This window comes from Lepidochelys kempii, chromosome 6, assembly GCF_965140285.1.
Source record: "Lepidochelys kempii isolate rLepKem1 chromosome 6, rLepKem1.hap1, whole genome shotgun sequence".
Lineage (NCBI taxonomy): Eukaryota > Metazoa > Chordata > Testudines > Cheloniidae > Lepidochelys > Lepidochelys kempii.
In genome coordinates, this window is record NC_136385.1 from 95,189,734 (window position 1) to 95,208,872 (window position 19,139).

The 19,139-nt window shown below is 42.3% G+C and overlaps 1 protein-coding gene across 8 annotated transcripts in view; it reads left to right on the forward strand.

Annotated features, from left to right (window-relative positions):
* NRXN3 (neurexin 3) overlaps positions 1 to 19,139 on the forward strand; it is a 1,346,778-nt gene that overhangs the window by 1,277,227 nt on the left and 50,412 nt on the right. For 5 of the 8 annotated variants that reach the window (XM_073349317.1, XM_073349319.1, XM_073349321.1 and 2 more), the window contains one exon: positions 15,593 to 15,668. In XM_073349317.1, the coding sequence (XP_073205418.1) occupies positions 15,593 to 15,668 (76 nt within the window). Of the gene's footprint in view, positions 1 to 15,592; positions 15,678 to 19,139 lie in introns of all 8 variants that reach the window. The other 3 variants (XM_073349326.2, XM_073349320.1, XM_073349324.1) reach the window with 1 other exon arrangement.

Consider the following 19,139-nt stretch of genomic DNA (forward strand, 5'->3'; position numbering starts at 1 on the left):
ACCATCCCTGACAGGCATTTGCCCAATCTGTTCTTAAAACCTCCAGTGACAGAGATTCTGTAACCTTCCTTGTAAGCCTGTTCCAGAACTTCACTACCCTTATAATTATAAAGTTTTTCCTATCTAACCTAAATCTCCATTGCTGCAGATTGTCAATTGCTTCTTGCCCTACCTTCAGTGGACACAGAGAACAATTGATCACAATCATCTTCATAACCCCCCTTAACATATTTGAAGGCTGTTATCAGGTCCCTCCTCAGTCTTCTTTTTTCTAGACTAAATATTTTAGTTTTTCTAACCTCTCCTCATAGGGCAGGTTTTCATTTTTGTTGCTCACCTCAGGGCTCCCTCCAATTTATCCACATCTTTCCTAAAGCGTGGCATCCAGAATTGGACGCAGTACTCCAGCTCAGGATTCACCAGTGTTGAGTAGAACAGGACAGTCACCTCCCATGTTTTATATACGACACTTCTGTTAATATGCCCCAGAATATTAGCCTTTTTCACAACTGCATCACATTGTAAATCCATTCAATTTTTGATCCACTATAACCCCCCAATTCTTTTCAGTGGTACTATCACCTAGCCAATTATTACCAACTTTTAGTTGTGCATTTGATTTTTTCCTTCCTAAGTGTAGTACTTTTGCACTTGTCTTAAAGTTGAATTTCATCTTGTTGATTTCACACTCATTTTCTAATTTATCAAGGTTGCTTTGAATTCTAATCCTGTCCTCTGAAATGCTAGCATCCGCACCCAGCTTGTTGTCATCCACAAATTTTATACGCATGATCTTCAGTCCTTTATCTAAGTCATTAATGAAAATATTGAATAGTACCAGACCCAGGACTGACCCCTGAGGGACCCCACTGGATATTCCCTCCTAATTTGACAGTGAACCATTGAAAACTACTTTTTGAATACAGAATTAGACCACATTTCCCTAATTTGCTTATGAGACTGCCATGTGGGACTGGGTCAGAAGCCTTATTAAAATCAAGATATATTACGTCTACTGCTTTCCCTCGATTCACTGGGTCAGCAACCCTGCCAGAGAAAGAAACTAGCTTAGTTTGGCGTGGTTTTTTCTTGACAAATTCATGCTGGCCATTTCTTATAATCCTATTGTGACGGGTTCCCCCCAGGGTGCCACCAGCCTGGGCTCCCTTTCACACTGTGGTGCTGTGATAAGTTGCCAAGCGCTCCAAGCTTGCTCTTTCACCAGAATACACACAGATAGGGACACACCCAGATGCAGCTTCATACACACATGCTGAGATCAGCTCTGCATGGGAAGGCTCAGCTAAGGCTACACCCCTCTCTGGAGTGTAAACCCAAAATTGTACTATCTTGCACTACACAGGGAACTGTACAGTGTAAGTTCATAAAATTTACCCCCTCAACAGCTTTCTGCCCCAAGTTATAATTTCTACACACTGGTTTTAGACAAAAGAAAAACAAGTTTATTAACTACAAAAGATAGATTTTAAGTGATAGCAAACGGATCAAAACAGATTACCTTAGTAAATAAACAAAACCGCAAACTGAGCTTAACACTCTAGATAGGTAGGATGTAAATTAGCAAATTCTCATCCTGAGTGATAAACAGGCTGGCAGATTCTTAAAGCACAAGTTGCCTTGGCTTTCCCAGGTTTTCATACACAGGCTAAAAATACCTCTAGCCTGGGACCATCGCTTCCAGGTGTTTCCAGGTGTGTTGTTATAGGGAGAGTGAGGTACCATCACAATGTCATTGTCCCCCTTTTATATCTTCTTCCCTCTTGCTGGAAAGCTCTTTTGATGTGACCTGGGTCAAACAGTTCCCATTTTGTAGTGCTATTTCTGAGAAGTTTCTATTGTACACAGTTCCTAGGGTAATCCTTGTGTTTGTGTGCATTTCCTCAATAAGCCATTAACATTGTTTGGCCTTTTTACTGTTGTACCTGAAAGGCTGCTTGTGGGTGCTTTCAACCTCACAACATGTTTCAGTAACACACACACAGCCAAACTTCATAACTTCACATATGACAATAACATGTGCAATCCAGCGAGATATTAATGTCTAGCAGATCAAGACTTATAGAATGATACCTCACAAGGCACACTTTGTACAAAACATATCCTAATTACATAACAGTGGTGAATAGCGGGGTGCTAGGGTGTTGCACCTATTATCCTCTCGGTGCTTATATATTGATTAAAATTTGTTTCAGTATATCTTTCCAGGTATCAAAGTTAGGCTGACTGGTCTATAATTCCCCAAATTCTCTTTGTTTCCCTTTTTAAAGATAACCTCCTGATTGTGATATATTAGTCTCTTACTATTCTTCCTATCTTTGCATCAGGATAGTTTGCAGTTGTGCCTTTAATATTCTCTCCTTCAGAAATTGCCAGTTCTCCTGAACTTCTTTATCCCTTAGATTTTCTTCCCATGGGAGTTTACCTACCAGTTCTCTGAGTTTGTTAAAACCTGCTTTTTTGAAGCCCGTTGTCTTTAGTCTGCTCTCATTCCTTCCTTCCCTTAGAATCATGAAATCTATCATTTGAGGGGTCATTTCACCAGGCCAGGGAAGCTAATGATCAAACCAGCGGACCAAATTTGGTGATGAATCCTGGTCAGGTGCCAGCTAAGGCACATTGCGCATACTCTAAGAAGAAGACCCCAGATGGAAATAAAGCCATTTCTGGTATGGAATATGGCAGTTGTCTGGTAGTGCACAGTAATACTACACCATTGTCTAGTTCATGGAAGTAAAGAATACCTTGTCCAGTGAAAGTTACAAGGAGAATTTAAAGAGCCTAAACAGTTACCCAGTTTGGAATTTGGCCAACAATCCAGGGCATCACCTTCTTCTTATGAAAAGTGCAGTATTTTCTTTAATGATAACAAGTAGTAAAGTAACTGGGGCCCACCCTGCCTATTTTAAAGATCTGACGGGATCCTAGCAGAAGGTGCAATGGCAGCGGAATCTGCACTGCTTTAAAAATAGAAATGGGACCCAAGTAGTTTTATTAATGAGCACATAAAAATAAATGCATCTTAAATAGTCTGTGTGGCAGCCTCTTTCTTTTTATTGCATCGTCATCTTAGTTTATAGATTTTGTTTCTTTTAAATCACCTGCTAGGAGGGGAAGCAACATGGTGTGGAGATTTTGAGTCTTAAAAGATTGTCATTAAAGCAACTGTGCTGTATTTAGTTATTTATTTCTTGCTCAGAATGATCTAATCAATAACAGAGTAAAATCAAACACAACTCCCTCCCCTCCAAAGAAGAAAAGACAAGCTAAATAAAGATGTCCAGGAGAAGAGGGGAAAAAATGCCAGCAAACAACATATTGATTTCCAGCAAAGGAGCAGAGTGTAAATGAGAAATATTCTTCTGACACAGTTATTAAGTGCAGGGCTAACACACAGGGAAAGGGCCCATTTACTCTTTCTAAAGGCTGAGTCCCAAAAGGGTAGCTGATGCTTCTCAGACCATCTGAGTTTCAAGCTTTCTCAAATGTAGACCTCTCTTTGCCAATTTATTGATACTTTGCACTTACACTTTGATCCAAAGATCTCAAAGCACTTTAAAAGACTAACAATATGCCCATGTGGAAGAAAGTTATTTTTATCCCCGTTTTACAGATGGGTAAACAGAGGTACAGGGAGGTGAAGTGACTTGCCTGAGGTCATACAGTGAATCTCTGGCAGAACCAGGAATATAAAACTGAGCACTCTGACTCCCAGTGCCCTGCTTATAGATTACACCAGCTGTTTAAAAGAAAAAGTTGAAGCCTTTGCCATCAAATGCATTCATAACGTTATAAGAAGTTATGTTCAAAGTGTTAATTTTTCTTGGATGATCCAAGGAGAAATCAAGGCACATTGCAGACCTACCCGGAAGTCTTCAAAGAGCCTTTGGGATGGACTGTAATTGTCCATTAGGGAGTCTTGGGACCAACTTTGGGAGAAAAGGCTTTACAAACAGTTCTGGCTAATAGTTTCAAAAACAGATGCCTAAAGTTAGGCTGCTAAATAAATTGTCTGAATTTCAATAGTGCTGAGCTCCCAGTGGCTCTTGTTGACTTCAGTGGGAGTTGCTGGGGGGGTTGGCACTTTTGCAAATCAGGACACTTATTTATGCACCTAAACAGCCTAACTTTACCCGCCCGTCTTTAAAAATCGGAGCCATTGCCTATAGCATATATATCTACTTTATGGGGCTAGTGCCCAATACTGTAATGAGAAAGTGAAACTGATTGCTCTTGCTGATTCGCTCTCCCAAGCTAAACAATGTAGAAAAAAGCAAATAAACTGCATCACACATTGCAAAGTAAATTAGATTTTGAAAACTCTTCCCTCATGAATACTCTGAGGCATTGCACTTTTCATAAGGAGTCATTAGCAACACACTCACATAACAACATTTTACAGATATCTTGAAAATATCTCTGGAAAAGCAGCCAAATGAATATGGGAAGGAAAGATTGGATTAAAAATATGGGAAGGAGAGATTGGATAAAAAAGAAAATTCCTTCCCCCTCTTGTATAGAAACCATATCCTCTGGGTTTTTAGCCAAGAGTTTATATTTTACAGTAGAGTTCTAAACTCCTGCAAATCTCTGGGGGGTGCATTGAGGGATTCACAATGGAAATGTTGGCATGCCTTTAACCACATGGGGAGTTATTGGGCACAGCTCTAATATAAAACGAGAGAAACAGAAAGCAAGAGACTTTGTGTGTGTGTGTATATATAATCAATAAACAACCACTCTAGATTCCTGGAGATGAGTTTCTGTTTATTTATTTATCTAACTCCTAAATAATATGTAATTTCTCTAGGCCAAGAAATAAATTGAAAGGATTTAGAGGGATTTGCTTATCAGCGGAACACCACGTAGCATTACATTCCCCCTGCTTTGGGGAAGGTACAGTGAAGTTTGGTTAAGCTGCTGTGGTTCAATACTCCTCTTTCCTCTGTCAGGGTGCCTTGAACAACACACAGATTAATCCTCCCCTCTTCTTTTCTCTGTCCTCCCCACCACAAACTCCATCGTTGTTCCCACCAGCAGCTGATGCAGGTAAAAGGCTTAAGACAGCAGAAACACTGATTGATTTATTTTTTAGCCCCATTGTCTTTGTGCAGCTTAGGGATAGGAACAAAAGTCCTTGGTACTTGGCATCAAATCTGGTCAAAAAGAGGCTGGCTTTACAATCTTAATGAACTACTGATTCTGCTGAAGCATGTTTGTGTTCCCAAAGGGCTAATTTGGCTTGTAAGGCTCTTTTTAAACAATATCACCCATGGTAGTGGACTTGACATGCAGCTGGGGCTACTTTTCTCATTTCTTTAGTCTACATGACTGGTTATTTAATCTCTTGTCTGTGATGATGATGCCCGAATGGTTGCTTTTGTTACAGTGGGTAGATCTATTATGAACCCTATATAACGATCTCATTTGACTGCAAATCAATTTGCTCTTTTGTGTCCAGCCAGGATCACACAGCCAGGAAATGTGCTGAGGTTGATTTTGGGTGGTTTGAGTATTGTTGTTGGGTTTGTTTGTTTGTTTGTTTTTCTAAGTCATGTTAATGTGGAAAATTCTATGCATGCTGGTTACCGACTGGCTCCCAGCCAGTCTGGATCTAGGGCATTTGAGAATCCCTTTGTTTATACAAAAACAATGAGGGGACCTCTGGCAGTGACACCTCTTTGCTCAAAGTGAAACATGAACAGCTGGAATCCCATGCTGGACATCTTTACTGTCTGCTTTTGGAATGGCCCAAGAAATGGATAAGGAGGTGTTTGGTGCTGATGAGCATGGTGTAAATACCAGATTATATTTAAAATAGAAGGGGGAAAATGCTGTTCATTGAGGCCTATACACTCATAACATTGATACTCATAACTGGCTGGTGTGTTTGCTTTGTCGAAGGGCTTGTCTTCACTATGAACTAAATTAATGCTGCGGCATTTGATGCAGCGGGCATTGATTTAGTGGGTCTCATGAAGACACGATTATTCGATGGGAGAGCGCTCTCCTGTCCACTTCAGAACTCCATCTCAATGAGAGGCGGAAGCTATGTCGACAGGAGAGCATGTCCCGCCAACATAGCATGGTGTAGACACTGCTGTAAATCGATATTAGTTATGTAACTTACGTAACTTAACTAGCGTAACTTAAATTGACTTACAGGGTTAATGTAGACAAGGCCTCAATGTTGATGATTTCCAGCACTTCCCTGAGGAGTCTGCTTCACAGTCTGAGAGCTCACTGTCAAGCATTTTTTCCTGGCAGTCATCCTACATGTTCTTTTGCTTAATTTCATCCAAGTACCATGTTGGAGCACCCTACATAATTCTTCTTACTTCTTGATGTTTATTACACCATTGAGATACTTGTAGGCACTTACTGTGCTTCCATTAGTCCTTCTTTAGCCAAGTTGTGCGTGGTTAGTGTTGCTAAAATTCCCTCCCATTTGTCTATATCTTTCTGGCATGGAAGTGCCCAAGACTAAACATAGAGGACCATGTTCTCTGCTGATGTAAATTGGTGCAGCTCTGTTGAAACTAATACATATTGAAAGCCCAGTTAGTCCATCTGTAGCCTCAGCTAAGCTGCACAGAGAGGGACTACCAATTCCCTGTCCTTTGATCTGGTGCCTCTGCTGTGTACACACAGACCAAAACTGCAGCATCTTTGTTGCTATCTTGTCGCATTACAAGCTCCAAATTCATGTATTCCCCACTCATATGTTGCACATTATTTCCATCTGGAGGTAGTTGTTTGTGCAGGTCCAGACTGAATCTCCCAGACATGCAATAATGTCACCACCTCTGAGGCATTTGCAAAGATGAAATGGAAAAGTTTGAAACAAATTAAGGGAAAAAAGGCTTAAAGCATAGACAGGATAGGTGAGGATTCCCATTAAATAAGTGAGGATTACCAGGTATGATAGCATGTTAGTACCATGTTTAACGAGACAATGTTCAGTTATCAGAGTCTCTTTGGTGTGGTACCCAGACTTGAAATGATACCAGCATAGGCTATCATGAGAGATTAAGAGACTTCCCCACTTAGTAGTTTTGACAAGCCCAGTAAATATCCTGAGCCCATACTCTTATGGAATATCAGTACTTGTGGTCTGAAACAGAGCCAGGAAGTATAGTGGCATGGTGACGGGGAGAGAGACAAGCAGTTGAGTTCAGGAGACCTTTTTGAGACTTTTTCAAACATCATGAAAATTTCACAGGTTTGGGTTGAATTTAGGGAAAGGTTTGGGTGCTCTTTAATGTATCTGAACTGGTTGAGCCAACCCTAGTTTAGGTGAGAGAGATACTTGATCCATAACATTTGGATTTGCATCTGAATATTCTGGGATGTTCAAATACAGGGTTTCAGGTCAGCTCATTATAACGATGCAAGGAAGATGCAAAGTGCAGATCTACAGCCAAACATCCCCAATGTTAGGAAATGTTTGAACCCAGGGTTTTGGAATGGGCCCATCCCTAGATTAAATATAAACTGTGGTTCCTCAGTGACAATGGGATTTACGCTTCTCCCATTCAAAGAAACTGAAAAATGCATTCAGAGTGCAGTGGTGGACTCAGAGTAGGGCATGCAGAGGGGGAGAGAAATTCAAATGGTAGGCAGGTAGGAGAATTTAATCCTCCTTTAAAGAGTGAACCTGCCACCGAGAAAGTACTGTGGAGCAGTTAGTCTGTTGGACTCGGGGAATATTTATGGGTTCTTCTCTTTTCTTTCTTACTGGCAGTGAGAACTCCATCATTCTTGGTTGCATTATTTATAATTTCATAAAGCTGTTTTGTGGCAGGGCTTATTTTATCCTGTGCTTAATCTCCGTCAAATAATGGTGCACCCAGGGAGCAAGGTGACCAAAAGCATTGCACATCTACAGTAGAGTGGGAAGTGGGTATTCAGAGCCTGCCACTTTGCATGGAACAAAGGGGCAAAGGTTGTGCATCTGAGGCATAAATTGGGACGTTGTGCATTTGGGGAGAGAAGGGGAGTAGAATTGTCTTGACCAGGCTTTGCCATGCCAACCAGACTTCCTTCTCAATAGCAGTGATGTATAGTAATGAACAAAGATGCAGAACCATCACCAAGGCAAGATTGAAGAGGCCCTTGGAGTGAATAATTAGAAGCAGGTGATTACAGAAACAATAATTCATTGGAGGGAATGGAGAGTCAGTTCTGTGAAATTGAGAGAATGAGAAGGTAAATATGCCCATAAATAAATCCTCAAAGGTGGATGCAGAGTTTTGAGCTTTCTCCTGCCCTGGTTTTATTCCAAGGTAATTTCAATAAACACTGGAGAGAGGGAGAGAAAAAAATAATATAAATGCAATAAAAAATCTTTCAGGGAAGGAATAAAAAGGGTTCCTGCCAGAGAGAGATTTTATTGAAAGTTATTATAATACCTATCTTTAGTTTTATGGCCCTTAATACAGGGCCAAGTAATTTCAGTGCTGGGATTAAAAAATGAAATCCATATTTTAAAATAGGATAGCATGAATTATTCTTTTTAATATAGAATTTAGCTAATGTACAGGGCAGGCAAATATTTTCTCTCTATTACTCTCTCAAATGAAAGCACAAAACATCCCTTTGTAGGGAGATGCCTTGTTCATATCATTTTGACTAGAAAGCCCTTATGGAGTAATTAGATACCTGAAGTGGTTAGTGTGCAGTTGCCCGTAGATAATAATACTTAGCACTTAGCATCTTCAGAACACTGGGCAGGCATTAACTAATTAATCCTCACAATCCCCCTGGAAGACAGGTGAGTATTATCAACCTCATTTGACAAATGGGGAGAGATGCATCAAGAGGTTAAATTATTTTTACTAAGGCCATGAAAGCAGTTGGTGGAAAGCTCATAACGGAACTCAGGAGTTCCTGACCAACAGGCTTGTCATAAGTATAAAGGGAAGGGTAACCACCTTTCTGTACCAGCGGCACTGCTATGGGCACCCGCATGGCCCCACAGTATGCCAACATTTTTATGGCTGACTTAGAACAACGCTTCCTCAGCTCTTGTCCCCTAATGCCCCTACTCTACTTGCACTACACTGATGACATCTTCATCATCTGGACCCATGGAAAAGAATCCCTTGAGGAATTCCACCATGATTTCAACAATTTCCATCCCACCATCAACCTCAGCCTGGACCAGTCCACACAAGAGATCCACTTCCTGGACACTACTGTGCTAATAAGCGATGGTCACATAAACACCACCCTATACCAGATCGCTATGCTTACCTACATGCCTCCAGCTTTCATCCAGACCACACCACAAGATCCATTGTCTACAGCCAAGCTCTACGATACAACCGCATTTGCTCCAACCCCTCAGACAGAGACAACACCTACAAGATCTCTATCAAGCATTCTTACAACTACAATACCCACCTGCTGAAGTGAAGAAACAGATTGACAGAGCCAGAAGAGTACCCAGAAGTCATCTACTACAGGACAGGCCCAACAAAGAAAATAACAGAACGCCACTAGCCATCACCTTCAGCCCCCAACTAAAACCTCTCCAATGCATCATCAAGGATCTACAACCTATCCTGAAGGACAACCCATCGTTCTCACAGATCTTGGGAGACAGGCCAGTCTTTGCTTACAGACAGACCCCCAACCTGAAGCAAATACTCACCAGCAACCACACAACAAAAACACTAACCCAGGAACCTATCCTTGCAACAAAGCCCGTTGCCAACTGTGCCCACATATCTATTCAGGGGACACCATCACAGTGCCTAATCACATCAGCCACACTATCAGAGGCTCGTTCACCTGCACATCTACCAATGTGATATATGCCATCATATGCCAGCAATGTCCCTCTGCCACGTACATTGGCCAAACTGGACAGTCTCTACATAAAAGAATAAATGGGCACAAATCAGACATCAAGAATTATGACATTCAAACACCAGTCAGAAAACACAATCTTTGGTCACTCGATTACAGATCTAAAAGTGGCAATTCTTCAACAAAAAAACTTCAAAAACAGACTCCAACAAGAGACTGTTGAATTGGAATTAATTTGCAAACTGGACGCAATTAACTTAGGCTTGAATAAAGACTGGCAGTGGATGTGTCATTACACAAAGTAAAACTGTTTCCCCATGTTTATTCCCCCCCCCCACACACACACAGTTCCTCACACGTTCTTGTCAACTGCTGGAAATGGCCCACCTTGATTATCACTACAAAAGGTTCCTACCCCCGCCCCCTTGCTGGTAATAGCTCACCTTACCTGATCACTCTTGTTACAGTGTGTATGCGTATATAAAATCTCCCCACTGTATTTTCTACTGCATGCATCTGATGAAGTGAGCTGTAGCTCACGAAAGCTTATGCTCAAATAAATTTGTTAGTCTCTAAGGTGCCACAAGTACTCCTTTTCTTTTTGCGGATACAGACTAACACGGCTGCTACTCTGAAACCTTTCAGTATACAGTGCTATAAAATCCCCCCTGGCCAGAGGCAAAACCCTTTCACCTGTAAAGGGTTAAGAAGCTAAGATAACCTCGCTGGCACCTGACCCAAAATGACCAATGAGAGGACAAGATACTTTCAAATCTGGAGCGGGGGGGGGAACAAAGGGTCTGTCTGTCTGTGTGATGCTTTTGCCAGGAACAGATCAGGAATGCAGCCTCACAACCTCTGTTAGTTAGTAAGTAATCTAGCTAGAAATGCGTTAAATTTCCTTTTGTTTAATGGCTGGTAAAATAAGCTGTGCTGAATGGAATGTATATTCCTGCTTTTGTGTCTTTTTGTAACTTAAGGTTTTGCCCAGAGGGATTCTCTGTTTTGAATCTGATTACCCTGTAAGGTATTTACCATCCTGATTTTACAGAAGTGATTCTTTTACCTTTTCTTTAATGAAAATTCTTCTTTTAAGAACCTGATTGATTTTTCATTGTTCTTAAGATCCAAGGGTTTGGGGCTGTGTTCACCTGTACAAATGGTGAGGATTCTTATCAAGCCTTCCCCAGGAAAGGGGGTGTAGGGCTTGGGGGAAGACGTCTCCAAGTAGGCTCTTCCCCTGGTCTTTGTGTAAGACGCTTGGTGATGGCAGCATACGGTTCAAGGACAAGGCAAAGTTTGTACTTGGGGAAGTTTTTAACCTAAGCTGGTAAGAATAAGCTTAGGGGGTCTTTCATGCAGGTCCCCACATCTGTACTCTAGAGTTCAGAGTGGGGAAGGAACGTTGACAAGGCCCATGCTTATTTTCCATTAGACCATGCTGTCTTGTGAAGCTGCATCACCCTTTGCAGGTCATGTTGGTCTCATGAGATGGTCTTGAAAGTGACAGATTCCAGCCACAAGGCTTTCTGGTCTCCTAAGGGGCTCATTTGCTCTAGTTTTCTGCTCCTCCTCATTGAAATACTACCTAGTATGATTCATATGTTGGGTATGTGAACTGAAGGAAGTGCATGGAAAGCCAACATGTGTGGGCATTGGGAAAACAAATAGCGATGGAAGGATAAGGCATGTCTTGGGGAAAAATAATACAGGATGGTAGGTGGCAAGATGGCTTACTGAATTAGTCCTTCCTGTTGTTTCTAGCGATCTTGGCTTTGGTCAAAAAATTATACTAGCTTTGGTGGCCTTTCTTTCTAATCCTAATTTTTGTACATACAAAGCTATTACATAATCTGGCATTATCAGCAGCTGCAGTTAGGGTGCAGGGTGAGTTAGCTGGTCACAACTGAGGTGTGTTGGTAAAGCTGTGTTGGAGAGCAGTCCTGGAATAGCAAGACGTGCTGCAGGTCAGGACCGGCAGGATTGTTAGGTGTAGAATTGGGCGCCATCTGCTAGCATTTTGCCTGATTCTTGTCCACTCTAGCAGGCCCCTTTCTCAAGGCCTCCAGATTTGCTTACAGATTTTAAAAAAGATAACCTTAAAACACAGTATTTAGAATTGGGAAGGTGGCGGGGTGACAGAGGAAAGCCACTTGCAGTAAATCATTAGAATTCAGTTAAGCATCAGAATTGTATAAGCCTTTTCCCTTTAAACCATTTATCTAGGGGATGTACATATGTAGTCTGTGCAGTATATGCGATGCTCAGGCCTTGAGCTGACTTGTAGGAGGGAGAGGGAGCTGAAAGATGAAAAGGTGTCAGCCCAACTGCCTGCGCAGCTCTTTCTTGCTCACAGCTAGTGTCCTACTTCAAAGTTCTGCATCTGCCAGCTTCTGCAGGAGATGGTGCCAGCAAGAGGAGAAAGCAGATGTTCCAAGTGAGCTCCTTATTTTCCAGGAACACACTTGACTCAGATTGGCATTGCTGTTGGATTTGATTCCAAGCTTGTATCATCCAAAGTCATCATATGATATATAAAGGATCAACAAAAAAGCAGCATATTGTAATTGTCATGCTTATATCCTACTGCAACCAATCCATTTCTGCCTCCTCTCAAAGGTTTTTAGCCATAGCATCCTGGCTCTGAACTTGCCAAGTCCTCTAATCTAACAAAGAAAGCTCAATTTCTACAAGAGCTGTTGGTGATCCAGCAGGTCATGCAATTCCCTCAGAGTCCTTATCAATCCAGTATCCCAGCATGGACCTCTAGCACTTCTGGAAGTGTCCTCTTTCTTCTAAATATAAAACTTAGAAAGATCCTATGGTACTTCTTGCAAGTGGTAAGGGTGTCTGTGGTGTCCAGATTTCAGTGTGGTTAATTACATGCCATCCCAGCATTTTCAGTTCAGTACTCTTCACTTGTTATTTTGTAGTTTTGTAGTTTAATAGTTAACATGTTTCATTCCAGAGGCAGCTGCATTTCACTGTTGGGAAATATGCTTCCTATATGTATTGTTTATAAAGTGGTTTGGTATCCTTTTGGATGAATGATGCTTCTTAAAATATATCTGGTAGGAAGGAGGTTATAGGTACCGAACATACGTCTTGCACGTCTCTCCTCTGCCCACCCTGTGCTGAACAGACAGGCATTCTAGCCAATTCATTTAAAGTGAGAAATCAGCCTTAGCATTTCAACAAAACGTCTACCCCTACGAAGATGTCAGTTCAGCCAAAGAAAGAACCTTGGTACCAAAGCCAGCAAGATCTCTTTGAACATGATACTTGAAGTTCCTTACATTCTTCTACCTCCTGAACCACATGTGACATTCTTGAAGTCCAGAGCAAAAAGGTTGTAAGTAGACTGTTTTTTCCTCAGCCTGGCTCCTAAGAAGGCCATTTGCATAGTCAAAAATAACACAATATATAGACTAGGTGGTCTGATGCCTGTTTAACTAGCTGCTCTTCCAAGGCATAGGTCCCATGTAATCCATTCCCGATGGGCCACTGCAGGATTGTGCCCTCCAAATGTTTCCTAGTCCTCTGTCTGTCGAGTCCAAGATTAAGTGATTCATGTGATAAGACTTCCAGTACTATCCATGGGTTATTTTCTATGTGAGCCTCATAGATATTCCGATTTTATTTTTCTACATCTTAATTTCACCCCCTTACTCCTAGTCATATTCCAAGGCCCACCGTAACTCACCGAAATCAGAGAAATGTTAGGTTGGACCTGGTACCTTCAACACCACAGCAGGTGTGACCTATTTTGAAGTACTTGTTTTGTTCAGCAGCTCATAAAGAGCTTTGTGTGAAGAAGTGCCTGATACATTCAGCAGTACCTCAGGTATGTTCTAACTGAATATACTGACTAACTTCTTAATATACCAAACAGGAAGACGAGCAGTGTTCAGCTAGTACTTGGATTCTCCAGCAAAAACCCTACTAGATGAGTGTAACCCTTAGGAAAATGACCAATGGATGCAACCTGTGAGTGGCTAGTGACTAGTGTTTGGGTGTTCTGGGGTGGAGAGAGACTCTGCAGCCAAAAGGAGGAGAGATTAGATCAGGGCTTCCCTGCCTCACCTCCCCTACTGGCTCCCACACCGTCTCTCAGCTCAAGAAGCAGAAAGGGAGAGTGGCATGTGCCCACATCAGAGGCCAGTGTCGGGGCAAGGTTTCCTGGCACAAATCCAGGACAGCTCTGTGCTAAAGAACAATTGTGTAAGGAGCCTGGGGCTGGCTGCCCTCTTGAGAAAGAGCCCTTTGAGATAGTCATATGGGGGCTCGGAAGGTAAGGGAGTGCTCCTTTTGAGGAAGATGGAGAGTCCTTTGGTGGAATGAGGAGTTGTGTATTTGTAGTGACCTGAAGTCCCCAGGATGAATACACCTCTCCTGGGAACCTAAGTACAAGGTACTGAGGAAAATTACACTCCTCCTGAATGTCTATGAGTTAAGTAGCAGCTTGTGCCAGCCCCAGCAAGGACAGTTCTTACATGGATCTTCCATGAGTCCTTGCACTGATCCCATGGCTGTGTCTGATCTGCGGCTTTCTGCACCATGCCAGGAAGGAACAGGAAAGAGAGACTGTTTCAGTGGCAGACTTAGGTTGAGCTGATGCTGCTGAGGGTAGGATAATTTTCTACTATGTGCAGGAACATTATAACCTGTGTCCGGAGGCTGCCACAAAATCTCCCTAATGGTCCACATTACTAATTCAACTAATTACAGCAATTACATGAAGGAGTTGCTGCTGGGGAGAGAAGCCATTACACTTCTCCCTAACACACTGCAGTACATGCTGCTCATTATTTAGACCAGCAACAACAACAACAAAATTACCAGCTGGAAACTGCAAGTAACATACTGAAACTCACAAAGGCCAGGGATATTCTTAGTTTGCCGTAAGCCTTTCAGTGCCAGATCTTCCTTCCCACCTTCTGTACTGCTGCCGGTCCATTAACATTCGACTCTATCTCTCTACAGTTAGCAGACCAAACTGTACTTTGCACTATGTGGACTTATCTGGAATGGTCAGCGGCACAGAAGAATTGTGCCTGCATTACTTAGCAGTGCAGCAGTTGTGCTCTGTCTGGGTATATCTGGAATGTTTCCCAGTGCAGCAGGTGCATTCTACCTGGAGTGATTAGCAGAGCAGCAGGTGCCCTCAGCCTGAGTGCAAATGATGGGCTTAGCAACACAGCGTGCTTGTTCTCTGGGGGCAACTGATACATTTGGCTGCACAGGAGGTGTCTGTTATTTGACTGCATCTAGTATGTTTAGCTGTACAGTAACTGCATTCAACCTCAAAGTCCCTAGTATGCTCAGCTGCAGAATGGACCTATGTGGTATTTCAGCAGAACACCAGATGTGCTCTAACTGGACATACTTTGGCTGTATCTGGACCATTTGCACGCCCAGCACGTGTTTTACGTGGGTGTACCTAGTCTGTTCAGTAGCACAACAGGTTCAACTTGGTATATTAAACAGCATAGCGGGGACACTGTATCTGTACATACCTGAAATATTCAGCAGCACAGTGGAATAATTTTACCTGGTATAATGGAAACCAACATTATGGAAGGTGTACAATACCTAGACATGTCTGGAATGTTGAACAGAACTCAAGCATTTTAAAAAGATGCAATTGAAAATATTTTCCCAGGAATGTTAACTGCCTCTGTTACAATCTTTTTGGTAGGAAATGCCTTATCACTTTTTTTCTTTTTTTCCCTCTTCTTTGATCCCTTCCTTCACGTGCTAGACCACTGATGACATTGTTTCATCCGCTGAATGTTCCAGCGATGACGAAGACCTCATTGAATGTGAGCCGAGTACAGGTAAGTCAGGTCAGTCTTGTTTTGCTTGCTTTCTTATTTCATTTGCAAAAAACAATACATACACATATATATATATATGTGTGTGTGTGTGTGTGTGTGCGCTTGTGTGTGTGTGAATTTATACATATATATAGCTATATGTGTATATGTAATATACATATACATATATAGTATATAAAATACAAATTTATACAGCCAAGCATCAGATCCCATGGAGTTGGCAATAACAAAAGACAGAGACGTAATAACCTCTCAGTTAATGGAAAGCTGTTTTCACAGGAAGCCAAACTTCCTGGAACCAGCCCCTAATTAATTAATTAATAGTTAACAGTTGTGCTACGTATTTGTAGCAGCCATTGTGCTGCTCAGGTGGAGAGGAAGAAATTGATGTGGTCCAAAGCATATATTAAAGGTGGACGGACTGAGGGGCGAAAGAGAGAGAAGAGAGTGGAGCAATAAAGAATGGTCAATACTATTTAATCCTCATTAATCGTTATTCTGAGGATATGCTGCAAAAATATATTTGTCCATGGGATTCTGAATGCAGTTAACATGGTACTATATTCATACTAGTTTTGTTCTCTGTGTGCCTAGAGAACTTGGGGAGTATCACAGTAAATGCAAAATTAGTATTAAGTTGTGCCATGTTACCTGTAATGATGCTTCAAAATGTATCCATTAAGAGTCAACAGAAGTGTAGCCATTTGAAAATGATTTGACTCCTCCCTTTAGACCCAGATACATTTTGATGGTTTGATGGCTTTACTTTCTGGTGAGATATATATGATGTGATATCCAGCAGGCAACTGCAGTCTGTTTTATTTCTTACAGACTTTTTCAAGTCGTCTTTTTGAGGCTTGCCATGAGTTAAGCATTTATATAATAGAGAACAGATATCATCGAATTTCTGTGTACATTAAAAAATGGAGTTTGGTTAGACTCTTACATCATTAAAGGTGAAACACATAAATAGTTTGTTTAATTTTTGTTTTTGTTTTGTTTTTGCTTTGGTTTATTATTTGTTTGGGGTTATTTTTCTTTTTGCTAAAAAGCCCCCATAAAATGTTCTGTTCATAGTTTCCTGAAGCTTTCAGATTAATATAGTCATAATAATAAAAGTCACCCAAAGCTAGTGCTTTCATATTTCTTTTCCACCTTTCATAGGCAGCCTGCGTTTTTTGGTTGTTGTGGGTTTTTTTTTTGTTTGTTTGTTTTTTTGGTAGAACTTGGTCATGCAATAACTAACATGGCTTTGGACTGTAGCTGGGAAATTCCACAGTGGAACCACTAGGGAAGGCAGTGACACTCAGGCAGATGCAAGCAAATGGTAGAGCCTCTCCCCTCTATCCCTTCTACCAGATCAATATAAAGGTCTATGCACTTAGCCAGGCAGGTAGTTGAAAACTTTTCCTCCAACATTTTCATGCAGCTGGGGTTACGTAACCAGGCTCAGCTGTACTTGGCAGTGCTCCACTGCCTGGCATTCAGCATATTTTCTGTAATCCACAGTGGAGTTAAGGCTGTCCTACATCCCAGCCTGGCAATCATGAGACTAGGTTAGCATGTAAACAGCTGACTCAGAGGTGGGTACAAGTGGCACAGTAAGACCTACCATAGAGACAGGCAGCAGTGAGTCACTGGGAATCAGCACAGTGGCGCCTTATTAAGACAAGGCCATGGAATTTAGTGCCATGCACAAAGGACTGAAGAAACAGAAACTATTGGTTCGTCCATTTAAAGACCCCTACTAATCTTCAAAGATCTCAATAAACTTTCATTTTTTCTTTGACTGTCAAAATGGAAGTATTTTCTGATTTTTATCAGCCTGCTCCTCTTGTCCATTCCCTGCAATGCAATAGAGTCATTGATTTATAGATTCAAAAGCCAAAAGTGACTATTGTGATCATCTAGTCTGATCTCCGTTATAACACAGGCTTCCCCAAAATAATTCCTAGAGCAGATCTCTTAGAAAAAACATCCAGTCTGTGTCACAGCTCTTTTCATGGTGATGAATTGTGATGGTACAGAATGGTACATTCTGTGATGGTACATTCATCTGAGAATGTAACATCAGTGAATGAGTCAAGCCTGGAGGAGCAGGCTTCTAAAATAGGAAGAAGCCATTGCACTAATATTTTGGAATATTCCACTAGGTGCCCTAAATACCTTTGAAAATCTGGCCTGTAGGAGCCGAAGTCCCATTGAAAGTATAAGTGACTTCGGCACTTTTGAAAATTTGGTCCCAAAACGTCTCTGTGCCTCATATATACAATGGGGATTACCCCTCCCTAGTGCCTCATTGAGAGGGTAAGGTGATACACTGACGTCAGTAGAGTGCCTCAGGATTTACACTGGTACTGAGTGGAGGAGTTGACTGGCCCACTGGCCAAGTGATCTTTGCTGTGGATGCTCACTTATGCACTTGGGATTAAATCCTCTCAGCAGCACTAGTGTGCAAAGTCAGTAGAGGGAGAAGCAGCAGGGCTATATCAGTCACAGTGCAAGGAGAGGTGGATGGCTAATATACCAGATCCTCCCACACACAGAGTTATGATCTGAAGACCTATGGTCACTCCTCCACTGGATAGCAAGTATGTTGCTGTGGACAAGTGCTAGCTGGGGCTTACTTTACTCCTCAATTAGATATCTTCTGTCTACACTACAAAGTTAGCTCAGCTTAACTACATCACTCAGGGCTGCGAAAAATTTCATTTTCTGTGCAATGTACAGTAACTCCTCACTTAACGTCCTCCTGCTTAACGTTGTTTCAAAGTTACGTCACTGCTCAATTAGGGAACATGCTCGTCAAAAGTTGTGCAATGCTCCCTTGTAACATCGTTTGGCTGCCTGCTCTGTCCACTGCTTGTAAGTTTTTGTGGAAGAGCAGTGACTTTACAAGGGAGCATTGCACAAGTTCCTCTTCTCCGCCTCCTCCCCCTCCCTCCCAGTGCTTCCCCCACTGCCAAACAGCTGTTTGGCTGCGCTTAGGACTTTCTGGGAGGGAGGGGAGGAGAGGGGAAGTACTGAGTCTCCACTCCTTCCCCTCCCTTCCAGAAAATCCTAAGCGCTGCCAAACAGCTGTTTGGCAGCAGGGAAGCGCTGGGAGGAAGGGGGAAGTGCCACATCTCCGCTCCTCCCCCTCGCTCCCAGAAAGTCCTAAGCACCGCCAAACAGCTGTTTGGTGGCACTTAGGAATTTCGGGAGGGGGGAAGGAGGGAGCGGGGATGCAGCATGCTCTGGAGAGGAGGTGGAGTGAGGGTGAGAGGAGGTGAGCCTAGAGTGGAGTGGGGACAGGAAGGGGCAGGCCTAGAGCATCCCCTGGCAAAGTTGGCGCCTGTTCTTCTCCGGGTAAGCTGCCACTGCTGCTGCGAAGGTGCTTCCTAGTGTCCTTGCCTGCAGTGGGCTGTGCCTGTGTGGGGTAAGCCAGGGGCACTTCCCAACCACAGTACAGTATTGGACAATATATAATGC